This window comes from Culex pipiens, chromosome 2, assembly GCF_016801865.2.
Source record: "Culex pipiens pallens isolate TS chromosome 2, TS_CPP_V2, whole genome shotgun sequence".
NCBI lineage: Eukaryota > Metazoa > Arthropoda > Insecta > Diptera > Culicidae > Culex > Culex pipiens.
In genome coordinates, this window is record NC_068938.1 from 699,659 (window position 1) to 727,262 (window position 27,604).

Genomic DNA, 27,604 nt, shown 5'->3' on the forward strand with positions numbered 1-27,604 from the left:
GGGAGCCTACTTGGATTGTGCTGACCATCGCTTGTGGTGTCGATTCCCATTCTTCGAGCTTCGTTTTGCTGATTTTTTATGGCATCGATTTATCGGGTTGCTGCGTTTATATTTTGTTGTCTCTCCCCCTCTGATATGTTGTATGTTTGTTACCTTTGGAGAGGATGAGAAAAGATATGCGGAAAGAAGCATCTCAGCACACAAACTCACACGTGAAGATTGTGTGTGCTCTTTTTTTATTGTTTTTTTTTCTGCTCCGCTCTCCAGATCCATCCGATTCGTCGCGAGGTCTTTTTTCATTAGCTGTCTTTATTTTTATTATTCGCCATTCTTTCTCTTTTATTATTATTATCATCATCTGCCCTCAACCGCTGGTGTAAGACAATATCTCGGGCGAAGGTCTCCGTGGCCGTCCGTAAGGGACCACTGGCTCCACTTTGACAACAACAAAGAAATAATCTGGTTTTGTTTTCCGTGTGAGTGGCAAAGAGTTTATATGCAAAAACCGAGAAGGATAGCCGAGGCGAGAGCTTAATCTCTGGATGCATTCGCTGGGACGTATTTCATGTGCAATTTTGAACCGATCTTTGCGCGTTCTCATGGCAAGCTGTGACCTGGAGGGAGGATGTTAATGAACGAGGCGATTTTCATCTGATGAATAATTTCGCTGATAACGAATCGTTATAATTTTTAAATGCATGGGTATTTGTTTTTGCTGGAGAAAATGAAATTCAGAATGTTTATGTTTCTTGAATATTTTTTTACATCTTGCATAAAAATGTATAGACATTATTTATGGCTATCATATTTTTAAAATAAATTTAGCAAAGTTGATTGTTTTGTTTTTGTCAAATTAACAATGCAACTTTGATGAGTTCATGTCCCTTTTCCGTGATGAAATTATCTTCAAAAGTGGCAATCCAATTGGCCTGTGCCAGATTCATCAACAATACTAAAAATCTACTTGCTTTGCTGATGAGCGCTCATTGAGCGCGAGCACCAGCTACCTGTTAAGTCCTCATGCTCATGAATGAGCGAGCACGGCTTCTGGCTCGCTCGCTCATTCGCAACCCTGTTTTTTACATACAATTATTCTCTTAAAGTTTGATTTAGTAAATAAAAAAAATGTTTTCTAGAGCGAAATCTTTAGAAAAAAATAGTGATCGTATTGATTTTTGTTTTGTTTTGAATTTCTTCATAATTGATTGAAAACATTTTAACAACTGTTTGGAAAAATGTGTTTTATGTCTCATTTCATTATCAATATACTTTGTAAATTTTATTTTATTTATCAAGAAACAATTGTTTCAATAATGACAATGTCATATTTAAAGCTCCATTGTGCAAGGTTTAAAAAGCATTCTCGGAAAAGCTAGCAATCCTTTATGAGTTTTCGTACACACTTAAAAATAATGGTAATGTTACATTAAGGAATGGTTACAGATTTCTGTCAATAAACGGATAATTTAACTTTAGGAAAAGGGTGATTTTGTCTTCAGTTTCTGTTGAATTTCTCATTTTTACACATTATTTTAGGTAAAATTACTCGAAAAAGTGGTAGTGGTATATTGCATGAAATTTTTATCATGGATGCACAGCGACGAACGACCCTATTTTTCCATACAATTTTTGGAGAAAAATCATTCGGAACTGTCTAAATATTTTTGAAAAATTTAAAATTGTGCGTGTTGTTGGAGACCCCAAACTTCATGCTTCCCCTCGAGTTAAGGCTGCGCTGAAATTATGTTGGTCGGTGTTACCAAGTTTTTGAGTATTTTTTTTGTACAATAAAGTGTAAAATGTTAAATTCAACAGAAACTGTTGAAAATTTAACCAGTTAAATTTAACCCTTTACAACCTTACTCCGCCTCTAGACGGATTTTTTTTCTTTTTTTTCCAATTACTTCCTTACATTGTTACAGTTAAGGCCGATGCAAATATTTAAAAAAGTTTTTGTCCCTAAAGGGGGGGGGGGGGGGGGGAAAAAAAAAAATATAAAAATTTAAATAGCAAGCCATAGTCTTCACATTTAAATGAAAAAAGTGTTTCAAAATGCATTTTACACTAGTTCAGTTGTTTTGCAATCATTAGTTTTCAAAAAATCTAAGATCTGACAAAAACAAAAATTGTATCGAAAAAAAAGATTTTGCATCGAAAATTTTCAAAAAATCTTAAGATTTTTAAATAAACCCAAACATGCTAAAAATGATTTTAAACGCAGGAGAATGTATTTTAATTTGATTTCAGCTGGTTGCACTTGAATTTTCATTGAAATTTTGAAGTTTATTGTAAAAATATTTTTTTTGCCCCTTGATTTTTCGGGCCAATTTAGAAGGGGAGGGGGGGGGGGGGGGTGACAAAAACTTAAAAAAAATATTTGTACCAGCCTAACTATAATCATAATATCACGGACAAGATATCTTTAATTCGTTTTAATTCCTCTGAACTTAATAGCTTCGACTTTTCGTCAGTCCTTCCCTTAATTTTTAACTGATTCTTTTGATTCTTTTGCTTGCTTTGATCTCCGTTGGTTTTGTTGATAACTTGGTCTGTTTTTCCATTTCTTCCTGTTACTGCACCATTTTCTTTTTCGATTCCGTTAAACATACTTTGTTGCACAATGTCCAAGCTTTCCAGATTCGTGTTGTGTTGCGCAACTAGATGGGAATCTGGTTGAACTACTGCTGAATCAAAAATACCATCGAAAGAGCAACCATTTTCGTTAACAGAAGATGGTTGTCTATTGTTCTTCGGTCGACGTTCCAAACAATCCCTTCTCTGATGGTCTTTTGAGCCGCACACATAGCATGACTTGCACTGTCCCTCGTAAAAAATCCGCGCACTCACACCATGAATTTCAACAATCCGTTGCATTTCCGAGGTCAACTCCATGTGAACTCCTCTGTTCCCATTCCAAATAGGATAACCTGTGTCGATCGAATACTTTTCCCGAACTACCTGTTGTACATTCCCGAACTTCGATAGCGCCAATTCAATGTCCACATTGCCTATTTCAGGTGGAAGTCCGAATAACCGTACATAAGTACTTTTCACGTTAGCATCATTAGCGTAAACCCGTTCCTTTTTACCATCAGCATAATCAAACATAAAAACACTTCCAATATCCTTCAAAGCCCTGTTCATAATTCCTTGATTTTTGAATCTAACAAATATAAAATGTTCTTCACGATAAAACGCACTTAATTCACAACATTTCCATTTCTGCTTCCGAAATAGGTCAAACATTTCTTTATCAGAAGGCTTTCTAGCACCAGCTCCGAAGTTGAGTCGCAAAGTAAATTCACGTGTCAACTCCATTTTTCAAAGATCCTTTTGTTCAAGTTCCAATTTATCCTTGATCCAAACAATGAGCTCAACGCTCTTCACTGCAGAAGCACGTCTGCTTTCCTTGAGTTTCAGATCCAAACTGACTTCGATCTAAAAAATCGCCAAAAATCAAATTTTCAACCAATTTTTGATCTTTAAAAAGCATTGGAAAGAAGAACTATTAAAATTTTAGAAAATTTAAGGGTTGGAATTTTAACTTGTTTTTGCCAATGTTTAAAAAATGTCATATTTTTAGGGGTCAACTTTGGCTGTGTTTTTTACTAACATTTCCTATATTTTCAGTAAAAAGAAGTATGCAGAATTTTTTGTAGTGTCCCACACTATGCCTCTACGTGTTTTTTACAATTTAAATGACGATGGTGCCATTTTATAGCAGAAAATATGAAAAAAAAACATGCAAAAAATTGAAAGAGTGACTGTAAAAAAGTAAAAAAAAAATAGATAGGCAAAATGTAAATATATTACGTGGTAGAATATGCCAAATACTTCCAAAAACAAACATAAACCAAACAAGATAAATGCAAATTAAAATACAAAAATAAAACAAGAAAATCATAAAACAAGAGAAGTAAAGTTTTTCGTAGAACAAAAGTAGCTCAACTTAAACACGGGAAAAATAGAAAAGTTTGAAAGCAAAATTTGGGCAGTAGAGGATTAAGATGTTAATTTCCACAATCTGTTACCATTTTCCGATGTATTGTTACCGTAACTTTTTTATACTCAGTTGTAACTGTAAAAAGAAATGTCTTTCTAAAAGCAATATTTTGAATAAATGATTGTAATAGGAGTAAAAAGATTAATTTAACATCAAGTGCGTAAGGGTTTTGAAGTGGATAAGTTTGTCAATGAACTCATGCACAACAAAAATATATTATGAATAAATTTTGATTATATTCTTAAGGCCGTTGCAATTTTGTTGAAGTTTTTGTTCCTCCTCTGGCCAAAGGGTTTTATCTCATTTCCCAAAATTCCATTCCCCAGAATTCCATTTCCCAGAAATTCATTCCCAGCAATTTTAAAGCATAATCAGAATTTAGGCTTGATAAATAAAATCAATTCGGCAAGCAATTAAAATTTGAACAGCCCATGCAAAAAAATATTTCAAGTCATCCAGTCATCAAACCTCTTGAAATGGGTACAAGTCTGGCGATCCAATGATATATTTTTTAATAATGACCTGCGATGAAATTAATAGCCACAGTTTTCTTCATATTTGGCTTTTCAGTCCGTCCGTCGGACTGAAAAGCCAAATATGAAGAAAACTGAAATTTGACAGTCGTTGCGAAAAAAGTTGAAAATTAATAGCCACATCTAATTTTACAATCCGTAACGTTGAGGTTAGGTATTCTGCTAAATATGTACAAAGAAACGGTGATAACATCCTTCCGCTAGTTGATTGCTTGTTAATTTTAATCTACATTTCTCTGCCCCGGTCCAGTCCCGGCCCTGCACTCTTACACCTTGCCATTCGGTTTGGTTAGTTGATAAAGTTACCATTATTACCAATGGTCCTCTCACTGTGTACAGCCAACATACGAACATAAAATGCACCCTTCTTTTTCGCGTGATTAGCTTCGCCACTGCACCCATTGCCTATAGTTGGTTGGTCGGGCTGGTTGAGGAAAAGCAGGAACTGAGTCCACTTTGCGCGCAAAACAAGCAGCCTTAGCTGAGGGTAATGATTTTTCCATAATTTTTCATATTATTATTACCATTCCACACACACACAGTTGCTGCTGATGCTGCTGCTGCATCTCGCGCATTGCAATCACTCTCCAACAAGACACACTCAGCGAGAGGGGGCCGAAATGGTTTGTCGTTATGATGATTGTTGCTGCTGTTGTTGTTGTTGATGTTGCTGATGTCGTTGTTGGCCATCAACATCTGAGCGCAGAAAACGACATCAACGCGGCTTATCTGGTCGTGGTCCAGCAGACGGACTGCCGTTACAGCATCCCACCATCACCATCGCGCTTCATCTGTGGTTGGCTCGCAATAACACGCATTTCAAACAACCTCAACTCCGGGGGAGGTGAAAAGGGACGCGGGCGAGGGAAAAATATTATTACAAACGCACATTTTCTTCGCGAGTGCTTCGAAACAGCGCGCATGGTGAACGGGAACATAATACAAATCTAGATCTTATCGCATGCTGGGAGCACAGGCCTGTCTCCTGCCTCTGCGACCCCTTCTGGTTTTTTGAGGGGAGCAGCAGTGACCACCGTGGACAAGTGCACGGAACGACACGGTGGGAAAGTGGCTTGCTCCAAAAGTTGAATGCGTAATTGAAATAATGCCCAGTGGTGGTGACTTTCCCCTACGATTTGTATTGTTTGAACAAATAGCTCGAAGAATCGATTTCATAAACAGGAAAGGTTGTCGTAAAAGGAAATAAACTTGTACATCTAGTAAAGGGAAAACATAACATTTTTGATTGTATTTTGTTTCATTGAAAAAAGAAGAACATGGTTTTTATACCCTTAGGGATACCTGATATTTCAAGGGAGTGGGAATACCAAAAATAAAACCACGGTTTTGGTATACTAGCAATGTTCCAAAATTCAGAATACCTCAACTTGGAACTATTGAAATGGTTTACAATCCTGTCAAATGAAGTAAGAAAATAAAAAAATCCGAAAAAAAATTCGATTGTCTGAAGTCCTATACAAACCTTCGGATAATTGAACTTAAGATAATCGAAACTTCGGATAATCGAGTCTGGACTGTATTTTTCATGAGTTCAACTTTGGCTGTGTTTTTTTTTACTATTTTTTCCTATATTTTATGTAAAAATAAGTATGCTATAATTTTTGTAATGTCCCAGATTATGACCGTGTACATGGTTTGCAATTTAAGGGGTTACATACATGTAGAAAACCACAAAATTTCATATTACAGAAAATTCATTAAATACACTTAAAAGATGATTTACAATCACTCCTGAAAGTTCCATGGAGATATTTCATGATTTAACTGAGTTAGAGACGATTTAGGCTCAGAACTTTGCCATGCGCAAAGCCAACTGTCTAGCTTTCTGAGCGTCTTTCTCTGAACATCAAGTTGATTTACGGGTGCCACGATATCTCGAGATGGGACGGACCAAAATGGCTGAAATTTTGGGTGAAGACTCCCAAGACATATCCCGTGACGAAGCCCGATTTTGAAATTTGGAATTTAAAAAAATACAAAAATCAAAAACTGGCGATTTGTTATACGAAAAACAGAAAAATATTTTTATATTTTTTTTTAATAAAGTTTTTGAAAATCGACCTTCGTCATGCACACGGGATCGGTTTAACGAGTCTTCACCAAAATTTTGAGCCGATTTGGTCGAAGCAATGTTGAGATATCGTGGCACCCGTTTTTTGAAACTGCTAACTTTAAATAGCTGTATCTCGGCAATGATACAACCAAATGTCTTCAAATTTGTTTTGTTAATAGATGAAAATGTATATTTTAATGACCTGAAAACAGATTTTGAAAAAAGTTTAATTGTGTGCTCAAACCAACCTCTGACATTTTAGCCGATTTACATGTATGTAACCCCTTGAATGATAACTAGGATTAGTGAATTTTCACGATTTCGCAGACAGCGTGAAATACCGTAAACTGGGGTGACTTTGATAGCCCGGGGTGACATTGATAGAAATTTGATTTGGCCACTAATTTTGATACATCCGTAACAGTCACATTTTTTCATATATGTTCGATAATAAGCTATTCCTTAATGCTTACACACTCAAAATTCTCAAAAATGTTTAGATATTAATTTGACGGACATTTGAAAAACCTATCAAAGTCACCCCGGGATATCAAAGTCACCCCAGTTTACGGTACGTGAAATTTAAAGATTTCAGTTGAAATTTCGTGAGATTTATCAATTTTCGTAAATCAATTCTTTGAAATGACAACATATTAAATATTTCATCTATGAAGACTTTTTAAGTTAATTTTATTAGTTTGAAAAATTGTTAGCAAACATACATCAGGCCTGCCCAACCTTTTTGGCCCAATTTTCACATTTTTCATCGTCAAAATTACAATTGTTAATGTTTTCATGTTCATTTGATTAATCATTTAGTTATTCTCATACCAACAAGTTTTAATTTTTAAGATATCTGATTCTTTGGTTGGATGGTCCACATGGAAGTTAAAAAATACCACCTTTTTTGTTTTATGTTCTGATTTTTTTAATAATAATTTTGAATAAAATTTCAAAAATTTCGTTACTGAATAAATTATTGTTGCCAATTTATTTTTGATTTAGTTTTTGAAAAGTGAGATAAAAAACTTGAAAAAAAAATAACTTGGCAATATGTCGCAGAAAATTCAAATTATCTCAATCATTTTGACATTATTGTTAAATTTTGCTTTGATATGAAATTCAATAAAATTTCAAAGATAAAATAAATGCTTTAAGCTTTATTCGTCAAATATTAGAAAAAATAGTTCAATAAATGAGAATATGCATGCCTTACATTTCGTTCCAAAATATAACTATTTTTGGAAATTAGGAAAAAAATGTTTCTGTCACGTTCAAATTAAGTGTTCATTTGTATAGTTTATTGAAGAATAATATACAATGAAGCATATAAAGTAGTTCCTGTGAGTTAAACATAAGTTTTTGAAGGTTATTTTAACATTTTTTACGCTCCGCGAAATTTCCGTGAAATTTGGTATTTAATAATAATAACCCCAGTATTTTCAATTTTTGAGCGTTTTTCCTATACAAATTTTAATTTTAGCCAATTATTTGTTTGCTCTTTGATTGTTTGAAAAAAAAATTCGACTTGAAATAAAATTTGCAATGAACTATACAGAAAAAATGCGCAAAACTGTCAAATATTAGTTCTGGAAATGTTTTAGATAGAGTTATGGTCCAAATTCTTTTGGCTTTGATGCCAATTTCATGATCTTTGAAAAGTAAAAATGGAAAATCGGGAACATTAGCTTGACCTAAATTATAAATGAAAAATACCTGTTCTTTACATAAGTTTCGATATCGTGCACTGTTTTCGAGTTATATCCAATGGTGCTGGTGCAACTTAAAATCTACCGAAATTTATGAAAAGTAATTTTTGACTGAAATTTGTAAGTCTTAGATGCCGTGGACTGTAAGATGGCAGCCACCTACAACACGCCAGGGTAGAGACCCGGATGGAAACTGCCTCAGGTCCAGATTACTCCATGCATCGCCCGACGGCCTACCCGGCCGGTATTGAATTCCGTAGAATGAAATTAGATCCAAATTGGTTGAGATTAACCCATTATACTCGAGCCTGAAGTTGGTGAAAAAATGTTTTTCATACAAAAATGACTTTTTTTAAATCGCTCATAACTTTTCAGGATCAAGTTTTACAGCTTTGGTGTGCTGTACAAAGTTGTAGAGCATTAATTTTTCAATGAGAATCTCACTTTTGGGAATATTTGGATGGAAGTAGCGCACCGTGCAGAACAAACCGTTAGCAAATTGGGGTTTCCATACATTTTTTTCGATTTTTCCCAAACAGATTTCACCTTCGAGTAGCAATTGGTAAATGTTGACCGATTTCGCTAATATTTGGCCCAGAGTCCTAAAATAGCTCAAGGAACCATATTCAGCTTGTAGAGCAAGGTTTTGAGAAAAAGTGCCATATTCTGGGCACCCTGATGGACAGCATATATTGTACTTTTTGGTCATAGAAAAAGTACAAATGAATCAAAAATAAAATTGTCAAAGGATAGCTCTGCTTAATTGTTATCATGAAACAAATAATGTTTGCCTTTAAAAATAATTCAAACTGTCGCAAAATACAAAATAAAAAAAACAATGCCTCTCAGTCTAAGAAACTAAGCTGGTGCCGTAATTTCAGCTCAAGCCAATCAAAATTGAATTAAAATTCAACCTGCAATTTAACCTCTCAGATCGGTAGCAGAAAGACTTTCATCAGTCACCTCGGGGTCCTTACCAGGTGAGTTCGCTTGCTACCAGGTAATTTTTCCATCTCCTTCCAATCACCGCACTACGATGGTGCCGCTACCTTAAGAGAAGCTTCTCCACCGTCCAAACTTTGCCCCGCGGGGGCATCTTCAGCCTCAGCACCGTACGGTAGTGCAAATAAAGTCTACAATAATACGCCTCATTTCACTCTGTTAAGTGCATTTCTGAAGCTTTTAATAATTTTTCTCTCCTTGCGAGCCACAACCTGCTCTTCGGTGGGCTTTCGAGGTCCAAGTTGGCCGCGCGCACTAGAGCCTTGTGGCCACTTTCCTTCCCCTTCCCCCTTCCTTATTGGCCTGTGATAGTGGTAATTTTTATTAGCGCGGGCACCAGAAAGCAACTGCATATTAAAATCAGCCCGCGTGAAGGCGAGGCGAGCTAACATTTGAAAAGGGATTAAAAGAGCCGTACCCGCAAGCAGATAACTGAAATTAGCTGGAAAGTCTCTTTCGAAAACATTCCACCTTCCTAGCAGATGAATAGCCCAAGTCAGTTGCGTTTGCTGTTCGCATCGCTTTTAATTTTTGCTTTATTTTATTTGTCGTGTAGAAGCGCGCCCGTTCAAGCCTCTTGTGAAACTGCTGCCAAGGCAACGAACCAGCCAGCCTCAGCCAGAGGATTGCGAGATGATGCTGATGATGATGATGGTCAGGTTTCTTGACCGCTCCACCGACCAGACCCCGAAGAGGGGGTGGCAAAGTGAGCCACATTACAAGTTGATTTTGAACTGCACGCACTTCTCTGCCTTTGCTGCTGCTGCTGCGATTGCATCGCCTCCTTGGATGGTGCGCGGTTGATATTCGACAAGTTGCTGCCCAGCACGACCAGCCAGCGGTCCGACGATCGAAGCATGCTGCCATGTCTCTTTCCTTTGGGGGGTTTGCGTTTGCGTTTATCCACTGACAGGGACTTAAATTTATGTAAGCAGAACTTGTTTCTATTCACCTAATTCATCTGTCCGAGAAGGGAGAAGATAGTTGCGAGTTGCATTTCTGCGTTATCATGCCACTGTGGCAGTTTAAGAGTTTAATAGAAATACAAACTATCAGTTTGTATCGAGCGGGAAGAGTTGATGAACTGAGTGAAATCCTTAACTTAATATTGATGAATTAATTATTCAAACACTTAAATAGTTACGATTTTATTTTTTAGACTGCAAAATTTACTACACTATTAATTTCGCACTGTTGCCCATTTTTCGATAAAATCATTGTTTTCTTTGATCATTCATCATTCAAATCATAAAGCTATTGTTAAATATTACTTTTTCTTTCACAATCGTTCCCAAAAATCAGGGAGCAATGTAGAGGTGGGCAAAATCGCTTTTTTCAAGAGCCGCACTTTTTCGCTCGCTCATTAAAATGAGTGGCTCTTTAAAACGGCCTTTTAGCACATTTTAAATTTTATGGAAATGCTATTTTAAAGCATTATATGTTTTTTATGCTTTTTTTTTATTGATTTTTATAAATTAAAAAAAAAACTATAAATGAGAACATTCGCATGCAAATCCGGAAAAAAGAAATTATTCTTGTAAGGCTGCTCAAATTTATACTCAAATTTGTACTTTTTTTGTTTAGAAAATCATTCAGCTTTACTTTTGGAGTAAGCAAACTTAAAAAACTGAAAGTTTGGATTAGAAAACTTATATGTGGTGTTCAAATATTGGCACCATTGCTATTAAGAGTCTTTTTATGTAAATTGATTAGGAAGTTGCAATCGACCACACCCTAACGAAATATGTCGATTCAGCTTGCAAAAGTCGAGAAATATCCCTTCTTGAACTTGCTCCGTAATTTTTGAAAAAGAACGCCGTTGTCTCTGCGAAATATGTTAGCTGTCATCGTGCGGTAGACCTTAAAACCAGCTAGGTATAAATCGCAAGACAAAATAATTTTGCTAGAAAGTGAAAGCTGAAAGTATGAATGTGTTAGTAAATTTTCGACTGAAAGCCTTATTTATAAGCATTGAAATATTTGAAATTACATTTTCGTATTCCTCAAAAACAAATTAATAACATTTTTTTTATTTAAAAAAGAAACAAGTATGAAAATATTTAAAAGCCCGGAGTTTCAAAAAGAACCACGGCTTTTTTTGTAAGCCATGATTTATTCGCTCTGTTAAGTGAATTGGCTCATTGAGCGGCTCGCTGTTTTTTGGTCACCTCTAGAGCAAAGATAGTTTTTTGATAAACCCCATAACTTTGACTTTATAAGAAGTTTAATCAACAAAAATCAATTTATAGTGAAATTTACTGCGTTGATAGATAATAATATTTAGCATGTTTTGGCTTGTTTTTTGTGAAATTTGGGGAAATTGTATTGTATACTTAGTACCGCAAAACGTTTTTCGCAACAAAAAAAAAAAAAACAAAAAAAATGTAGTGATATTTTGAAAACTAATGATTGCAAAACAACTTAAAAACGCATTTTAAAACACTTTTTATGTTAAAATGTTGAAACAAGGCTTATAGTTTCAGTTTTAAGACTTTTTAAATTGTTCATAAATTTTGATAAAAATCAATGTTTTTGTGGTAAACCTTGGGGTAAGACGGCCATGCTCTTGCTTTGCTACTAAACTTGTTAAAAGTAACCCAAAATCCTAATGATAATACATTTGATGCTATACAAGCCATTTGAGCAATCTTTTGCAAAAGGAAAAAAAATATTTGTTTACAAAATTTTGATAAGCAAGAAAAACTTGTCTCAATAATCAATGTGACGTAATATTTACCATTTGAAAAAGTGGTTTATTTATTAACTGCCACCATTTGGGATATTATTAAAAGTTTTTCAATTTGCAATCATGATGATAATGCCCTTAACAGTATTTGTTGTACAAATATCAGGTTTTAAGGAATGATTCATTATTTTTTTATATCTTAGTTTTTTTTAATCAAATAAGTAAAGAAAAGTTTATTTTAAAGAGTTCGCCCATTCCTATAAAGAAGAGATTTATTTGGATTTAAAATGAGTTTTACCTTAGGGTTACCGTTTTACCCCATCTCCCTTAACTAATAAAAAAGAAAAAGTTTCCTAATTTCTCAAATCGAAAAAAAAACTCAAACCACTCAACAAACCATGCGCAACGCACTCTGGGAGAACAAGGCGTCTCCATTTGTCTTCGCAAAGAAAAATCAGTCCCTCCCCGTTTCGGAAGCGACAACGACATCGTCATGGCCTACTACTACCATCACCACCACCACCACTAGTTACTAGAAGGAGCCGCTCATGCCATCTCGCTTTCCAACGCTCACGGCCTGCTTGGTGCCTAAGAATGTGTGATTTGATTATTCGCCTGTTTTTCTTCTTTGCTTTGATGCTTAGAAGAATATTCAAATGAGTGTGTGGTGCTCGCGATCGCGCGCTAGAGAGTGTTTCATCTCGCGGGATGGGAGAGGGAGAAAAATCGCGAATTGTCTCACGATGATGCGCGAGATGAAAATGGGAGAATCGGAGAGATGCACAATGCAAGACATTGTTTCGCCAAGATAGGTGCATTGGATCGCGTGTGTGCTCTCTCTCCTCTCCATCTCTCTGCGTCTTGAGCATCTCAGATGCTGGGAAGCTGTTTGGAGAAGGGGTTAAGAGAGATGCGACCGTTCGCGTTCGGTGGCGCTCGCATTGTGATGCTGCGTTCATTCGTCCCGTGGAAGCGTTCGCGAAAAGATAGACAATTCGTGTGTGCTCTCTGTCGAGAGCTTGAGTTCGGTTTCGCGATAATTTTCAAAGAGTGCAATTTGGAACGGAAATTACATCTTTCCCCAAAATCAAGTATCAAGAAATGATCAAATCAGTGTCCATTTCGCCTCGATGACAACTTGTGGACCACGTCGCTTCCGGGTGTGCTCTCAATTTTGGATTAATTCAAAAGTGCATCACCATCAATCATCGCTCGCCCAGGAGGGCAGACGAGTGGGTCGTGATTGAGTGATAATCCATCTCCGTGACCGGAGCGCACCTGACGACGTCGTCACCGTCAGGATGCTGCTGATTTATTCCAGCCGAGTGGTGCAAAGTGGTGTGGAAAAGTGATGCGATTAGAGTGAGTCAAAAAAGTTGGGGAAAAGTAAAAGTTTTTCGAGTTTTTGGTATTTTTTTTTTGTGGAGGGGGTCAGAACGAACGACGAAATGATGCTGTTTTTGGAGAAGCAAAACAAGTTGGAGAAGAACAAGAAGATAATCTTGGTGATATGGTGATGATGATGATGCTGAACTGGTTCGGTGCATCCGGAGAGGAAATTGATTTTTGCCGACGGTAATTTTGCGCCAATCTTGTTGGATTAAACGACGACGACGATGATGATGGTGCAGAAAGTTTTCTTGCGGGAGGAGGATCAGCGCGGGATGTTTGGCTAATTGAAGGGTTCGATTCGGGAGGTGATAATGGGTGCAATTTTGGACACGTTACGGTTGGGACTAATGACAGGTTAAAGTGGGGTGTTTGCGTTAAATGGTGTTATAAAACTTCAACTCCCATCAACTAAGAGCATAACTTGAATTTTGAAAATCTCTTATTTATATTTTTATGGTTTATACAGTATCTAGGAAAAATGATCACAATAAAATATAATTAAACAAAAACAAAAATGATTGATCATTTTCTATGATTTTAGGCAATAGCTTGTAAGGTTTCTATATCATTCAATCTTAAAAAATAGCTATAGAGTAACAACTGACTGCAAGAATATTTTTAATTTTTTTTTTGCTATCTCAAATATTGTCTTTGTGTAAATGATAACTCCAGAAACTTTTGTTGAATTTCTTTCAGGACGTAGCAACTATTTTTCAAAGTTTATGCCCAGGCCAGTTGTTTTACAATTATTTGTTTTATTTAAAAAGTAAGCTTTGACGGAAAAAAAATATTTTGCGAAAAAACTTGTTGCGGTACTATACATTGAAATTTCAATGAAAATTCTGAATATCTTTAACAATTTTAATAATGCTAAAAATGATAAGAGTTTTTAAGCATGAAATTCGGAAAACGCAATAGTGCATACTATTGAAGATGTTCTGTGTATGTTCTATCCGAAACTAATAAAAAATATTCAACTATTGTATAGTAACAAGGCAAAAACAGCTGTCCCAATTTGCCCAATGTGCATGGCAGTGCGTGGCCGAATGGTTACGCTGTCCGCTTTGTAAGCGGATGATTCTGGGTTCGATTCCCATCTGCTGCAACCTTCCATCGGATGAGGAAGTAAAATGTCGGTCCCGGCCTTGGTTGTTAGGCCGTTAAGTCATTCCAGGTGTAGGAGTCGTCTCCATGCCATAAGTACAAACAACACACCAAACCAAGCCTACTCCGGTGGAATTGCTGGCGGCGGTTGGACTCGCAATCCAAAGGTCGTCAGTTCAAACACTGGGGTGGAAGGTTTCTTGGAGTAAAAAGAGGTTTGCGTGCTCTCCCCATTCAAGCCTTCGGACTTCTAGGTTCGAGCAGAAACTTGCAATAGAGACCACAAAAGACCCGGGGGTCGTTAATGTGGATGGTTTGATTTTTTTTTGATTTTTTGCATTTTAAACTGTTTGCAGCTGATTGCACCTCTAATTTAACTGATATTAGATTTTTTCATTAAATATTGTTTTGCCCCTTGATTTTTCGACTCAGTATTAAAAATGAGGGTGACTTAAACTTTGAATAATACTTGCCATGGTTTCAATTCAAAAATAAATTTCCATCAGGATTAGTAAAAACTTATCTCACGCATTTGAAAAAACTTTTTATTTCAATCTATTGTACTTCCTCCATTTTACATTTCCCTGAAAAATAAGGGGCAAAAATATTTACTGACTTATATTAAAAATTACATTGAATAATCATTTTTTGAATCATGTAAATTATTCAGAATACAATGTTTAATGCTTATTTATGCATCAAAACAAATTAAGGCTTTTTTTTAACTATTTACAAATTTTAAATTTTGGAACCACAGATCGACACAAAACGTTAAAGTTTAGGAAAAAATATTTTCATAAATTCATTGATATTTGGAAAATTATTGATAGTACCATTTCTGTTATGATGTTAAAGGCATTTTTTTTAAACTTTTTTGTTTCTATTTTGCAAAAAAAAACAGGCTTAGGTTTGTAATGTATTTTTATTAATTTCATCATTGTTTTATTTTTAGTATGTTTTTTATGAATTCAAGGAAAAATATATTTTGTTGCTAAAACATCATTTTTATTCTAACGATATTTCAACATCTGTATTTAGGAAAGTTTTAATTTGAAAAACTGTAACTTTTGTGAAATATGTTATTTTTTCATTAGAAATAGTTGGGAAATTAAATTCAAGCGTTGTATTTTTTACACTTGACTAAGAATAATAATTCTAATTTATGACATAACCATACACATATTTTTGAAACTATTTCGAATTCAGACAGTTGCAAATATTTTTCAAAGTTTATGTCGGCCCAAAACATAAGGGCAAAAAAACTTTAAATTTAACGAAAAAAGTAGTTAAATCAATTTAAAAAAATTGAAATGCTATTGCCAGCATTATTATTAATATTTAGCGTGTTTCAGCTTGTTTTTTTTGTTGATTTGGTGAAATTTCGGACTCAGCTATAATAAAAACTAATGATTGCAATTCAACTGGTCTGATGTTAACGGCATTTTATTCCCCTTTTTCATTAAGTATTTTTTTTTTAAAAATTGAAAGAAGAAAAACAAGCACCCTAACTTTCATTTAACTAAAAATAACAACTTCTAACTGCTAGTTCTACCAGTTCATACATCACTGGCACCGGCTCTAATGAGATATATTGTTCACATTCCGGTCTTGACAGCAGCTACTTCTACTCTTTCCAGCTTAGCTTGGCACCAAATACAAAAAACGAGCAACAAAAAAAAAACAAAACATCTACAAAACAAGAGGGGCAACATCTCGCAAAACTGCAAAGATGCTAAACATCCACCCAAGTTTCAAATAACAAACATCTGTTTTATTTATATTTGGCGTCTTTTTGCCCCTCTTTTCCCAAAAAACCCCACTCTTTAACCCCCACTTTTGCTCCCCCTTTTCTCTTCTGCTTTCATCACACACAGCACCGACTTCTGCTGGCAGTCATTGCATTCTTTTGTCTTATTTTGTGTGCTGTCATCTCTCGGTGGATTCTCCCTTTCTTTCTCCGCTCCGCACGGCGGCAGCAGCATCCGGACCATCCGGATTATTAAGGGGATTCGCCGACGGCAGCGAATTCGCGAGTGCTCCCAACATTGTTGATGTTGTTGTTGTTGTTGGCTTGCTCGTTCAAAGTGTTTGTTTGACATTTAAAATATGTTTCTTTCGTCCCCCAGGTCTCCACCACACATTTTGGGTGTGGGGGAGCGGGAGTTTAAATAGTGCTAAGCCAAACAAGAAGAAACACAATGAGTAATATAACAAGCGTGAAAGAATGGACCTCTTTCTTGAGTAATGTAGTGGGATTTGGGGAGTACGGTGTGGGCAGCGATATTCGGCTTATTTGATGCTTTTTTTACAATAAAAATGCGATTGTTATTTTACCTAAGTGCAATTTGTATTTACATTCAAATTAATTTGTTTGTAGCAAATCAAATTCAATCACTCTTTTGAACCGGAAGTGACTTCAGAAAAGACCAACAAAGAAAACGCTGTCACTCCCCGTTCAACTGAATGGGAAACAAGTGTGGCGGCACAAAGACGAATCAAGAAATAAAACAATAATAATCGGTACATTGTTTGAGAGTAGCGCGCTTTTTAACTGAAATTCCGCGCCACGCAGAAGGAGTAGGCCATGAGCGCGGGTGGTGTAATATATGGCCGTTTGATGGGAAGCCGGTTGCTTGGATTTGCACTCTTGCTGTAACTGAACGCGCGTACTTTGATCTGGCGACCGACGACAAAACGCGTCATACCGGATGGAGACCGAACGGGAATAAAACCTGTCTGAATGAAGATGATTTATCTTTTGTTAAAAGGTGCATCTTTCATTTAAAATCACAAAAAAAAACTATGGGAACGAGGAATAGTGATGATTTTGAAGCGTGAAAAAAACAGTAAGATATCGTCATGCTTCAAATTCTCGGACGCTTCGAAACCCGGACACCTCATTTTGGTTTTCAATAATTTGGATATTATTTTGCATAATAACTGTCAAAGCTGTGTTATTTGATGAATTTTCACATCAACTTTTATTTCTAACAAGTTAAAGTCGACCCACTTGTCTTTTCTTTTTTCGTAACTTTTCTCATACAATCTGCAGATTTTCCGGAATCAGTTTTATAAATACAGCAATTCCCCACGAAAACAGCATGATTCGAAAAAAAAGTTCTCAGATCGGGCTCAACATTTTTCTGGACATTAGGGTGACCTACGCCGCGTTAGGGTCAAATTTTCGTCGATTTTCGCAAAAACCACCTTTTTCAAAAAAATCATATCTTCGCGCCATTTCATCCGATTTTAGATGTCTTAGGAGCAAAAGAAAGGTGATTAGTTTGGATATTTGGGAAAAAATAGTAAGAAGTTTCAAAAATCCAGCTTAACATCTGAAAAGGTCGTATGAAAACTTTAAATGCTGTTTTGAAGGACTCGGGACCAAAGAGCCTATGTCTGAAAATATGTTTACCTGATTGCTCGGATAATTTTACATAAGTACCCCTCCCCCCTTCCAAGATGGGCTAAAAAATCAAAGGGCAAAAAATATGCATAAAAAAAACTTCAATATTTCAATGCAAATTTAAGTACAATCAGTTGAAAACAATTTAAAATGCATTCCCTGCGTTTAGATTCATTTTTAGCATGTTTGGGTTGCTTTAAAAATCTTTAGATTTTTTTTTTAATTTTCGATGTTTATTATCGCAAAAAGTTTATTTTCGCTAAAATTTTTGTTTTTGTCAAATTTTAAATTTTTTGAAAACTTATTATTGCAAAACAACTGAACTAGTGTAAAATGCATTTTTAAACACTTTTTCCACGCAAATGTTGAAACTATGGCTTGTTATTTTAATATTTATATTTTTTTAATTTTGTTCGACAAAATTGAATTTTATTGATTTTTATTTGTGTGAAATGCTATGAAATCATCATAATAAACCAAGCGCCTCCATTACATTTAATTTTCTTAGAATGAAAGCATGGAGGCGCCTGGCTTCTGAGCATTTTCTAGTGATTAAAACTAAAATCAGTAAAAAAGCTATTTTGTTCAAAATTTTACAAGGGCTAAATTTAAACCTAAAAAGACTACTATGATTAAAGACTAGAAAAAAAATGTTGGTTTTCAAACAAGGCTTAAAAGTAAAAACCCCTAGGCTGCATGGATTTCGCTAAAATTTCGGCAATCGGCCTATTTTTGCATATAGTATCGACCACTGAATGTTCAGATCCAAACGACGAATTTTTACAAAACGGATTACGCTATCGACCAGGGTTTGGTTAATTTTTATGATTTCGCAGAAAGCGAGAATACCGTCAAATTTTTGTCTTGCCGTAAAATTCCGTGAAATTCAAAATTATCTATCCCATTCACTAAATTTGTCATGGCTTAATAGCTTATTGATTTTTCAACACTACAGTCCAGACTCGATTATCCGAAGGCCTTGGAAAAAAATCACTAGGGATAATCAAAACTTCGGATAATCGAATCACGATTTTTTTGTTTTCTCATTTTTGATTGTTGAGCTTTAGTATGGCCCATAAACTACTCTAAAGTAATTTAGAATTTTTAAATCCAAGATGGCGGCTTAAATGGTGGTAATGAAATATTTAAAAAATGTATTTTGTCATTTTATAGGCGATCAACTATTCAAATTTGACTAAAATGGGGTCAAAGAATCCAAATTTAATGTTAAAAGCAAGAAACCAAATTAATCGAACTTCGGATAATCGAGGCTCCGGATAATCGAGTCTGGACTGTACTATTTGCTCGATTTATGTCAGTTTTATTTTCCCACATGTTTTTCAGACCTGTGCTATAAATTTTCATGTTTTCAATATGTCAAAAACTGTTAAATTTTGACTGAAAATGGAAAAATTAATTTAGCAATATACTTACTTTAATAAGTTAACACACTTTTTTTTAAGTTTTGTCCATGATAATTTAAAGATGTTAATGAGATTTGGGGACAAATACTTTGTTAAGAATCTTAAGAATGTTGTTGAGTTGAAGAAAATTCAGGTAATGAAATGTAAAAACAAGGGCCCAATCATATTTCTCATGGTCAATCTTATTAAATTTTTTACATGGTTAAATCAGTTAAACAAATTTTAATTTAGTTTCCTGCTTTACTGTTCTTTTCGGTAAATAATTAATTTTTAATAAACCTATTATTGAAAATCTTAGATTAACAATTTTTCAATAATAAGTGGTTAAAATTAGCAGAGAAATTTTAAAAATATATATATTTTTTTATATTCTGAAACAAAATTGTTTTGGAACACAGATCTTGGAGTTGACTTTCGTAAAAATACCATTTTACCAATATTTCGATTATAGATCATAATTCAAAGTGGTTCTAAAGACGTGGCTCAGAGACTCTTTCGCATCACTATGAATTCGTTGAACCACTTTTGAGATATTCTGAGCATGAATGTGTCCTGTAAAATTTCCACTTGATTTTTTTTTATTGTTGAGCCGTGTTATAGATGAAATGCAATTTAATAATAATGTTTTTTGTTGTTTTGGAAAAATGGATGACTTCTGGAGTTTTTTTTTGAAAAGGACCAATAAACCAAATTTTCAGTTTTTGCTATTTGGGTGTTTTTTAATACCCCTGACTAAAGGCGGTTCTAAAAACACCCAAAAAGCAAAAACTGGAAATTTGGTTTATTGGTCCTTTTCAAAAAAAACTCCAGACTTGCACCATCAGAAGTTCGTTTAACCATTTTGAGATGCTACTATCCAACTTCTTTCCGCCCATCGTAGCGTGCCCCGCACAAATACTGACCATTCCCAACAACTTCGCGCCAACCTCGTGCGAGACAGCCTTGCGAATCAGATCTTGCGGCGAATGCCAATGCTCGACCAGCATAAAAAAACGGTTATTTGGTGGCTCCCCGCACACTTTATGAAAAACCAAAAGAAAAAAAAAACCATCCTTCCAAAGCCAGAACAGCATAAATTGAGAGAGAGAGAGCGCGCGCTCAAACCGAGAGAAGAGCGAGCGCTGTTCATTCAGTTTTCATTCATCGAAGAGTGCGACGGCCTGCTGCGCTGCAAGGCAAAGATGCAATTTCCAACCCGTCCCTTACAACCGGTACAGTTATCTCGGTTGAAGGTGAGAGGGAGGGGTGGGAGGAAAATCGCGGGTTGCTATGATGCGTACACAGGTGCAACGACACGCCGCTGCCGCGAGAAAGGCAGAATGAAAAGTCGTTGACTACACTGCGATGTGCGTCGTCGTCGTCGTAATGTTACGAAATATTTTTAATGCTTATTTTGGTGCAATTTCGCGCAAAATGTGTGTGCGCTGAGATATTTATGCGTTAATTTTAGACTGATGAAGGCGCGGGGTGAAGCGTGCTGTTGAATGAAATGCTCATGTTTTGCGCGAGCACCGGTGACTTATGAATGGAGCTAAGTGGCTTAGCTGGTACAACGACGGTCCCTTTTTTGCGATGGGATTAGGGTGGGGAAGATAAATGACGGGTTATTTTTGGGCTGGACGCACTGAATGTGGAGACGCAGAGTTTGCTCGATTCAACAAAATCTAACTAGTTTCCTTTGTTTTAGATCACACGTGATGGACTAAACGCCTAAAGGATGGACTTTTTAAAGGCGGTTCAGAATGGCCACTACGAGGCGGTGCGGTCGGCGCTGGCCCGGATCGACATCGATTACCAGGACGAGAAGGGTGCCAACAGTGCGCTGCACGTGGCCGTCGGTTCCAAGCGCAACAAGACCAAGCTGATCGAGCTGCTGATCGGCGCTGGAGCGGATTGCGATCTGAAGAACCGGGATGGGCTGACGGCGTCCGAGTTGGCGCTGGAAGCGGGATCACGCAGCGTGGCGGAATTTATGGTCCGGAAGGAGTTTGAAGGCGTTCCGGACGATCGAGCGGTGTATCGACTCGTGAGGAGAGGATGCGTGGAGCTGTTGAAGATCTACTTGGAGAAGAGGGCGTTCGACATTCACACCAAGATGAAACTGATCGGTAGGGTCGTGGATGAGCTGAGGGTGAAGGGAGTCGGGTTCGGCGAGCAGATGAAGGTGTTTCTGGAGTATCAGCTGGTGGAGTACAGCTACCGTTACGGAGCAAAGAGGAAAACTGTGGACAGTGCTGGCGCTGGTGGTGATCAAGAGGCTGAACGAAGAGTGGCGTTGATCGTGAGCTATACCAAATATTTGAAGGAGAACTACGACGAGGACGATTTGAACGATCTGGACGATCGGTTCGTACTGAGGCTGAGAATGATTTGCGAGTGTTGCTACTTCTTGGAGGACATTGAGCGAAGAAGGGAACGAAAGCTGTACGATCACATCCCACTCGCCGAGATAACTTACTTGATCGGAGTGTTTCTGGCGATCTTGGAGAAGCACGTCGGCTTTGAGATTTACAAGTTGGTTATTAATAAAAATATGATTATGTCATATTTGGGGGCGGTGAGCGAGGAGTTGCGAGTGGCAACGCACGGCAAAGACGATGATGGAAGGCGACACTTTCAATGGACGCTGCAGCTGTTTGTCGATCTCATCGGGTGCATTCGCGAGGAGCGTCTTTTGCGATATGTTGCACGGAGAAAGCGCTTCAACGGAAAACTACGGCGGATTGCGACGCTGGACGAGACGCAACTGACCGCGGCGGATCACGAGGCGTTGCAGGCGGAAATTCGACGCAAGGAATTCCAAGAGGGCGTTGTCACGCTGGACGAATTTGTGCAATGTCTAAAGAGTAGCGAACGGTGGACAATCGCGGCTCTTTGGCACCGGCAACATCCGAAGCTCCGCCTCCCGAAGCGACAGGTGCAGTTTGTGGCGGGACGGCACGAGCTCGCCAAAATCCGATCGCGCACCACCGAAGAGCTGAGTAAAAATAAAACCAAACTCTTGGAGCGGGAGATGAACTCGCGCGAATTTCAGTCTCTTGGCAGCACAGTAGGCCGGCGAAATCGCGCCATCTTCGGCCGGATACGGAAGAGCTTCGACGCGATCAAGCAAATGTACACCGTTAAAAAGATCGCCTACTACGTCGAGAATGCGATCGTCATCGATATGGACGACCTCGCAAATGAAACGCTGTGCGTGCTGTCAATCAAGCGAGTCCTTCACCTCATCGGCGAATCAATCAAAGCAAGCGAACAGCAACCGAAAGCTTTCGTCCGAATGTTGGAAAACGTGCTCGACCACGTGCTCTCGTCCGTTGAATCCACCCACAAGAACAAAGACGTTCGTGACTTTTTCTCTCAAAAATACTCCCTCGCGAAATATTTCATCAGCAAATCCCTCGACATGGTCCAGTACAAGCTGATGCAGGACAGTCTCCGCTCGGTGTACCGGTTCTTCCTGTACGTCATCAACATCCAGCTGATCGAGGCTTACAAAACGTTCCTCGGAACGGCCTACCGGTTACGCAACCTGTCCCAAATCAAGTCCTACGCCAAGTACATCGGCGATCACAACTTGCACACGCTCAGCCACATCAAGTTCGAGCACGTGTTCTACAACGAAGACGAAACGGCCGGTATCATCCACGAGCTGAAGAAGATGTACTCCGGAATGTCCAACGAGCTCAAGCTGCTTTCCTTCATCGAGAAAAATATCCACTTCCGCTTCTACCACATGCAGTACCACCAAACGAGACTCCGAGTCACGCTCAGTAACTTCTCCATCGTGTACCGCGCTCTCCGCTCCAATCCCTGCTTCACCAGCATCCGCAAGCTGCTGCACTCGTACCTCCACCAGAGTTACCAAAAGTACGACATCTCCAAGTCAATCTCCATCTCGGACTCCACCCTAGCCCTCAAGGAACTCCTCCGGCCGTACAGCAGCATCGGCGAGAGCGACGAAACCCTGATGGTGGTGAAGCACCTCGAGCAGCTCCAGGAGCTGATGGACCCGGATCGGCTGTTCGGCATCAACCCGGTACGCTGTCGAAGTCGACTGCCAGAAGCCGGCAAGTATCACCACTTTACGCGCAAGATCCTCAAAGAGATGGACCTGCAACTGGGCGAGGAGGACTTTGGTCAACTGCACGAGAAGCTACGACGGACGTACTACGAGAACATCTTCCTGCTGCAGAATCGCCACAAGGTGATGCAGGAGTTCTTCCGGCAGCGGGGTATTCCGGTGGATCCGAAGGTGCTGGCAAACTACCGGGAACGGGACGAGGAACTGCTGCAGGAGCTGTTCGACGCGAAGGTGAACGATGTGATTGGGATTCTGGAAAAGTTCGAGTGCTCTAGTGTCGACGGGCTGATGGAATCGCTGGGCGAGTTGCCGGCGTTTGTGCAGATCGCGCTGGAATTTGGCCTGCTGGAACTGCTGGAGATTCTGGTGTCGGTGAATGGCATTGGGAATAACTTTGGTGCACTGCGGGGGTGTGCTCCGGTGCTGAGTGGACGGAATCTTAGGGGTTATCTGACGGAAGATTCGCTGGTGTTGGATCTGTTGGTGTTTAACTCGAACGCCACGGTATTTCTGAACGCGCTGGTGTTTTCAAACGCTGGATTTAAGCTGTACGGAGGGGGTGGAGTTCACGTGCAGGACGCACCACTGGAGACGATCTGCTTCGAGGATCGGTTCAAGGAGCGCTGGAAGTGGTTCGAGATGCAAGAGATTCTGTACGAGTCCGTGCGGAAGGGTGATTTGGGGCTGCTGCGGGAGAACGTCGGCAACGGGTCGGATCTGCGCGGGAAGCGGTTCGGGCCGCTGGTGCTGAAGGAGCTGTGCCATTACAGTTTGATCGATTGTGCCATTGCGGGGAGGTTTCGCGACATGATTGCGATGCTGAACAGGGACTACGACGAGGTCGGTGAGGAGAGGAAGCGACTGCTGGAGTACTTGCTGAGGAGGACGGTCAAGTCGCACTTTTTGGTTGGGCAGTACTGCAAGTTGAGTTCGGAGGATCGTAAGATGTTGGTGCTGTACTTGTGTACGTTTCTCGGGGACGTGGACGTGTTTTTGGAGAATCTTAAGCGATACAACGCGTGGGACGATCTGCACCTGTTTGTCAACTCGGAGAATCATGGTTTTGTTACGACGGTCGTCGAGAGGCTGAACGGGTTTGACTTCAATCGCTGTGATTCCAGTGGACTGACAATTCTACACAAGGTGGTCAATTCTGGCAATCTGCAAGCCGTCAGTGCATTGTGTCAGATTAAGGGAGTTGATCTCAACGCTGCAAGTAGCTTGAAGTACTCGGCGTTGAACCTGGCCTGCAGACTGAACTTGGTAGATATCGCGAGGGTGCTCGTCAAAGCTGAAGCCGACATCAACGTGATGAGTGAGGACGAAAAGTTGCCAGTATTTTGGATGATCCAGTATCAGAACCCGAAGGAGATTGCAAGCTTAGCGATCGACTCAAGCACCGAGTTGACGGCGTTCTCCAGCGAACTGTGCTTGCTTCACAAAGCGATCGAGTTTGACAATCTGGACGTGGTGCGGTACCTGATCGAAGACCAGAAGGTTGACCCAACCCGAATCTATTCCAACTGTAACAATGTGATCCACGCGGCAGCGTGTTACAACCGAAGTCACATCTTGCGATATCTGCTGACGCTTCCAGGCGTTCGCAAGCTGGTCAACAACACGAATCTGGTGAAGAACACCCCGCTGAACATTGCCTGCAAGGAGGGCTTCCTCACGATCGCAAAAATGTTGCTGAAGCACGGAGTCTGCACGGACACCTGCGGAGAGTACGGACTGAACGCGTTGGCCTTTGCCATGTACACGAACAGCTTCAAGCTGATGAAGTTGCTGTTCAAGCACGATGCCAAGATCAGCCTGCCCCTGAGTTCGGACTTTCAACCGCTGAACATGGCCATCCTGAACCGAAACATCCCCATGCTAAAGTATCTACTCCGACGCAGTGAAGTGGACCCCAACTCGGCCCCGCTGTGCTTCATCAACGCAGTCTACTCGCGCTGTCGGGAGATTGTCCGGATTCTGGCGGCCGCCGGCGCACATCACGTCAACTACAAGGACGAGTTCTGCCAGACGGCGCTGCATCTTTGCGTCGAAAGGAACGAACTCGACATCGCCCGCGAGTTGATCCGCTGTGGCGCCGATGTCAACGCAAAGAACCGCTCCGGAACGACCCCACTTCATCTGGCCGTTACGCTTGGTAACATCCGGTTCGTGCAGCTCCTGCTGGACAGCAAATGTTCGGTAGATGAGCTGAACTACCACGGCGAGACGGCCCTCATCAAGTCGGTCGTGTGCAATAACTTAGATATAGTGAAAATGTTGCTCAACAACGGGGCCAGCGTGGAACGGCTCCGGAACAGCGAACCCCCGGTGCTGCTCTACCTGGTCCAGGAAAACTCGGAGGAAATCCTCGACTACCTGCTCCAGCACTACCGGTTCAACCCGAACGAGCAGGACGCGTACGGCAACTCGCTGCTGTACGTCGCCACCCAGCACAACCACATCAACATCGTGAAGCTGCTGGTGGAAAAGTACGGCGCCAAGACCAACCCGATCAACAACAAGAAGCTGACCCCGTTGATGATTGCCCGCGTGCGCGAGTACAAGGAGATCTTTAGCTTTCTGGAGGCACGCGTGGCGGAAGAGTAGGCGGTGCGTGTGTGTGTGTGGTTAGAAAATTGTTTTGCTCTCTATTGCTGTGTTCGTTTGGGCAACTTGAAATCATCCTCGATTGTCTAAACGAAGACAGCAAATGTTAATTAGCACTATTTATTAAAATGTTTTGTTCCCACCCCCGTCCCCAACCATATTACTATTTATTATTATTGATAAAAAGTACACACAATTTTTATGTGCCATATTTGTAAGAAAAAGATGTTTTAGCGCCACATTGTTTGTTTTTTTAACTTCTCTTTTTATTTTAAATTTATAAGAAAAACGACGTCATCATAGATGATACCATAAATAAAGCTAGTACTTAAGAAAGCCCCCCTCCCACTTAAGCCATAAGAGAATAGTTGTGATTTGGTGTAACTTTAAAAACAATCATCTTGTACAGATTCGTTCTAAGCACCCACTGTAAATAGTTACTTAAGCGTCTGAGCAGAAACGAATCGATTTGTCTTAGACATTCCAGCAAAAATCTACAGTGTCGTCTAACTAAGTTTAACCATTTTCACCACCAGCAAAAACAAAAATAAATATCTCAAAGCTCTCTAGACAAGGCAAATCGGTTCCGTTCCACACCCTAGCAAAAATCTATTCAAAAATACATGTAATAAAACAAAGAAAAGTGTACAAGTTTTGTCATTCGTCACCACTAAGCAAGTGATAAAGAGAGAGAGCCACACACTGCTGTAAAGCATAAATGCAATTTCACGTAGGTTTAAGGGGTTAGAAATATCTGTCTCACCGTGTTTAAGATTTCCCGATAGATGTTAGAACATCCACCCAACAAAAATACTCGACCGGTGGAGGAACGCGTGTGCCAATTGAAAAAGTTGAACTTTTAATCAGTCCCAGATTTCCATTGTGCCAAACTTTATTTTCACCTTTTTGTTTTGTTTTTGTTAAGTTCAGGTGCTGCAATAATCACTCGCGTCACGTGTGCTATAAAATATGGATTTCTTACGAAGAACTAATCAATAAATTACGTTCAAAACATGTGTACCTTTTCTAATTTTTAGTTGAGATATTTTTTGTGTAAAATAAACAAACAAATACAACCCATTAAAGTAAAGGTAGCAATTTTAATGAAAATATACTGAATAAAATAATCAAACAGTACCGTTACATCACAGCCCCCAATCAAAATCAATGAAAATTTTCTTTGTAGAAAATATGGAAATTTGGCATCCAATTCGAAATCTCCCCTGAACGTTTTTTTTTCCTGTACAAATGGTACAAATAAAGTGTAATTTTTGCGAAAAAAAAACATTGTGTGTTTAATCAGTAGAAAATTGAGAAATGATTGCAAATTGATTGAAAGAAATCATTCACACTGCTAACTACAGGACTTGGCAAGATTTTTACTAAAACCTAGGTGTCCGAAGGCTTGGATAAAGAAATCACCCTAACCTACTTTTAACATCTTGTGCTCTTCCATCCCGGAATTCGAACCGACGGCCTCTGGATTGCGAGACAAACTTTTTTTCAGAGAGACGGCACCAACTTGACACTCAGGCTGAGACACCCTCGTCTCAAAAAATGCTAACCGGGGTCGACTAGGACTG

At 39.0% G+C, this 27,604-nt stretch overlaps 1 protein-coding gene across 4 annotated transcripts in view; it reads left to right on the forward strand.

Annotated features, from left to right (window-relative positions):
• Window positions 1-27,021, forward strand: part of LOC120419068 (uncharacterized) — an 89,012-nt gene extending 61,991 nt beyond the window's left edge. For 2 of the 4 annotated variants that reach the window (XM_039581646.2, XM_039581648.2), the window contains one exon: window positions 21,021-27,021. In XM_039581646.2, the coding sequence (XP_039437580.1) occupies window positions 21,051-26,021 (4,971 nt within the window). In that variant the 5' untranslated portion in view covers window positions 21,021-21,050 and the 3' untranslated portion in view covers window positions 26,022-27,021. Of the gene's footprint in view, window positions 1-12,951; window positions 13,370-13,392; window positions 13,583-21,020 lie in introns of those variants that run through there. The other 2 variants (XM_039581651.2, XM_039581649.2) reach the window with 2 other exon arrangements.
• Window positions 27,022-27,604: the final 583 nt, after the last annotated feature.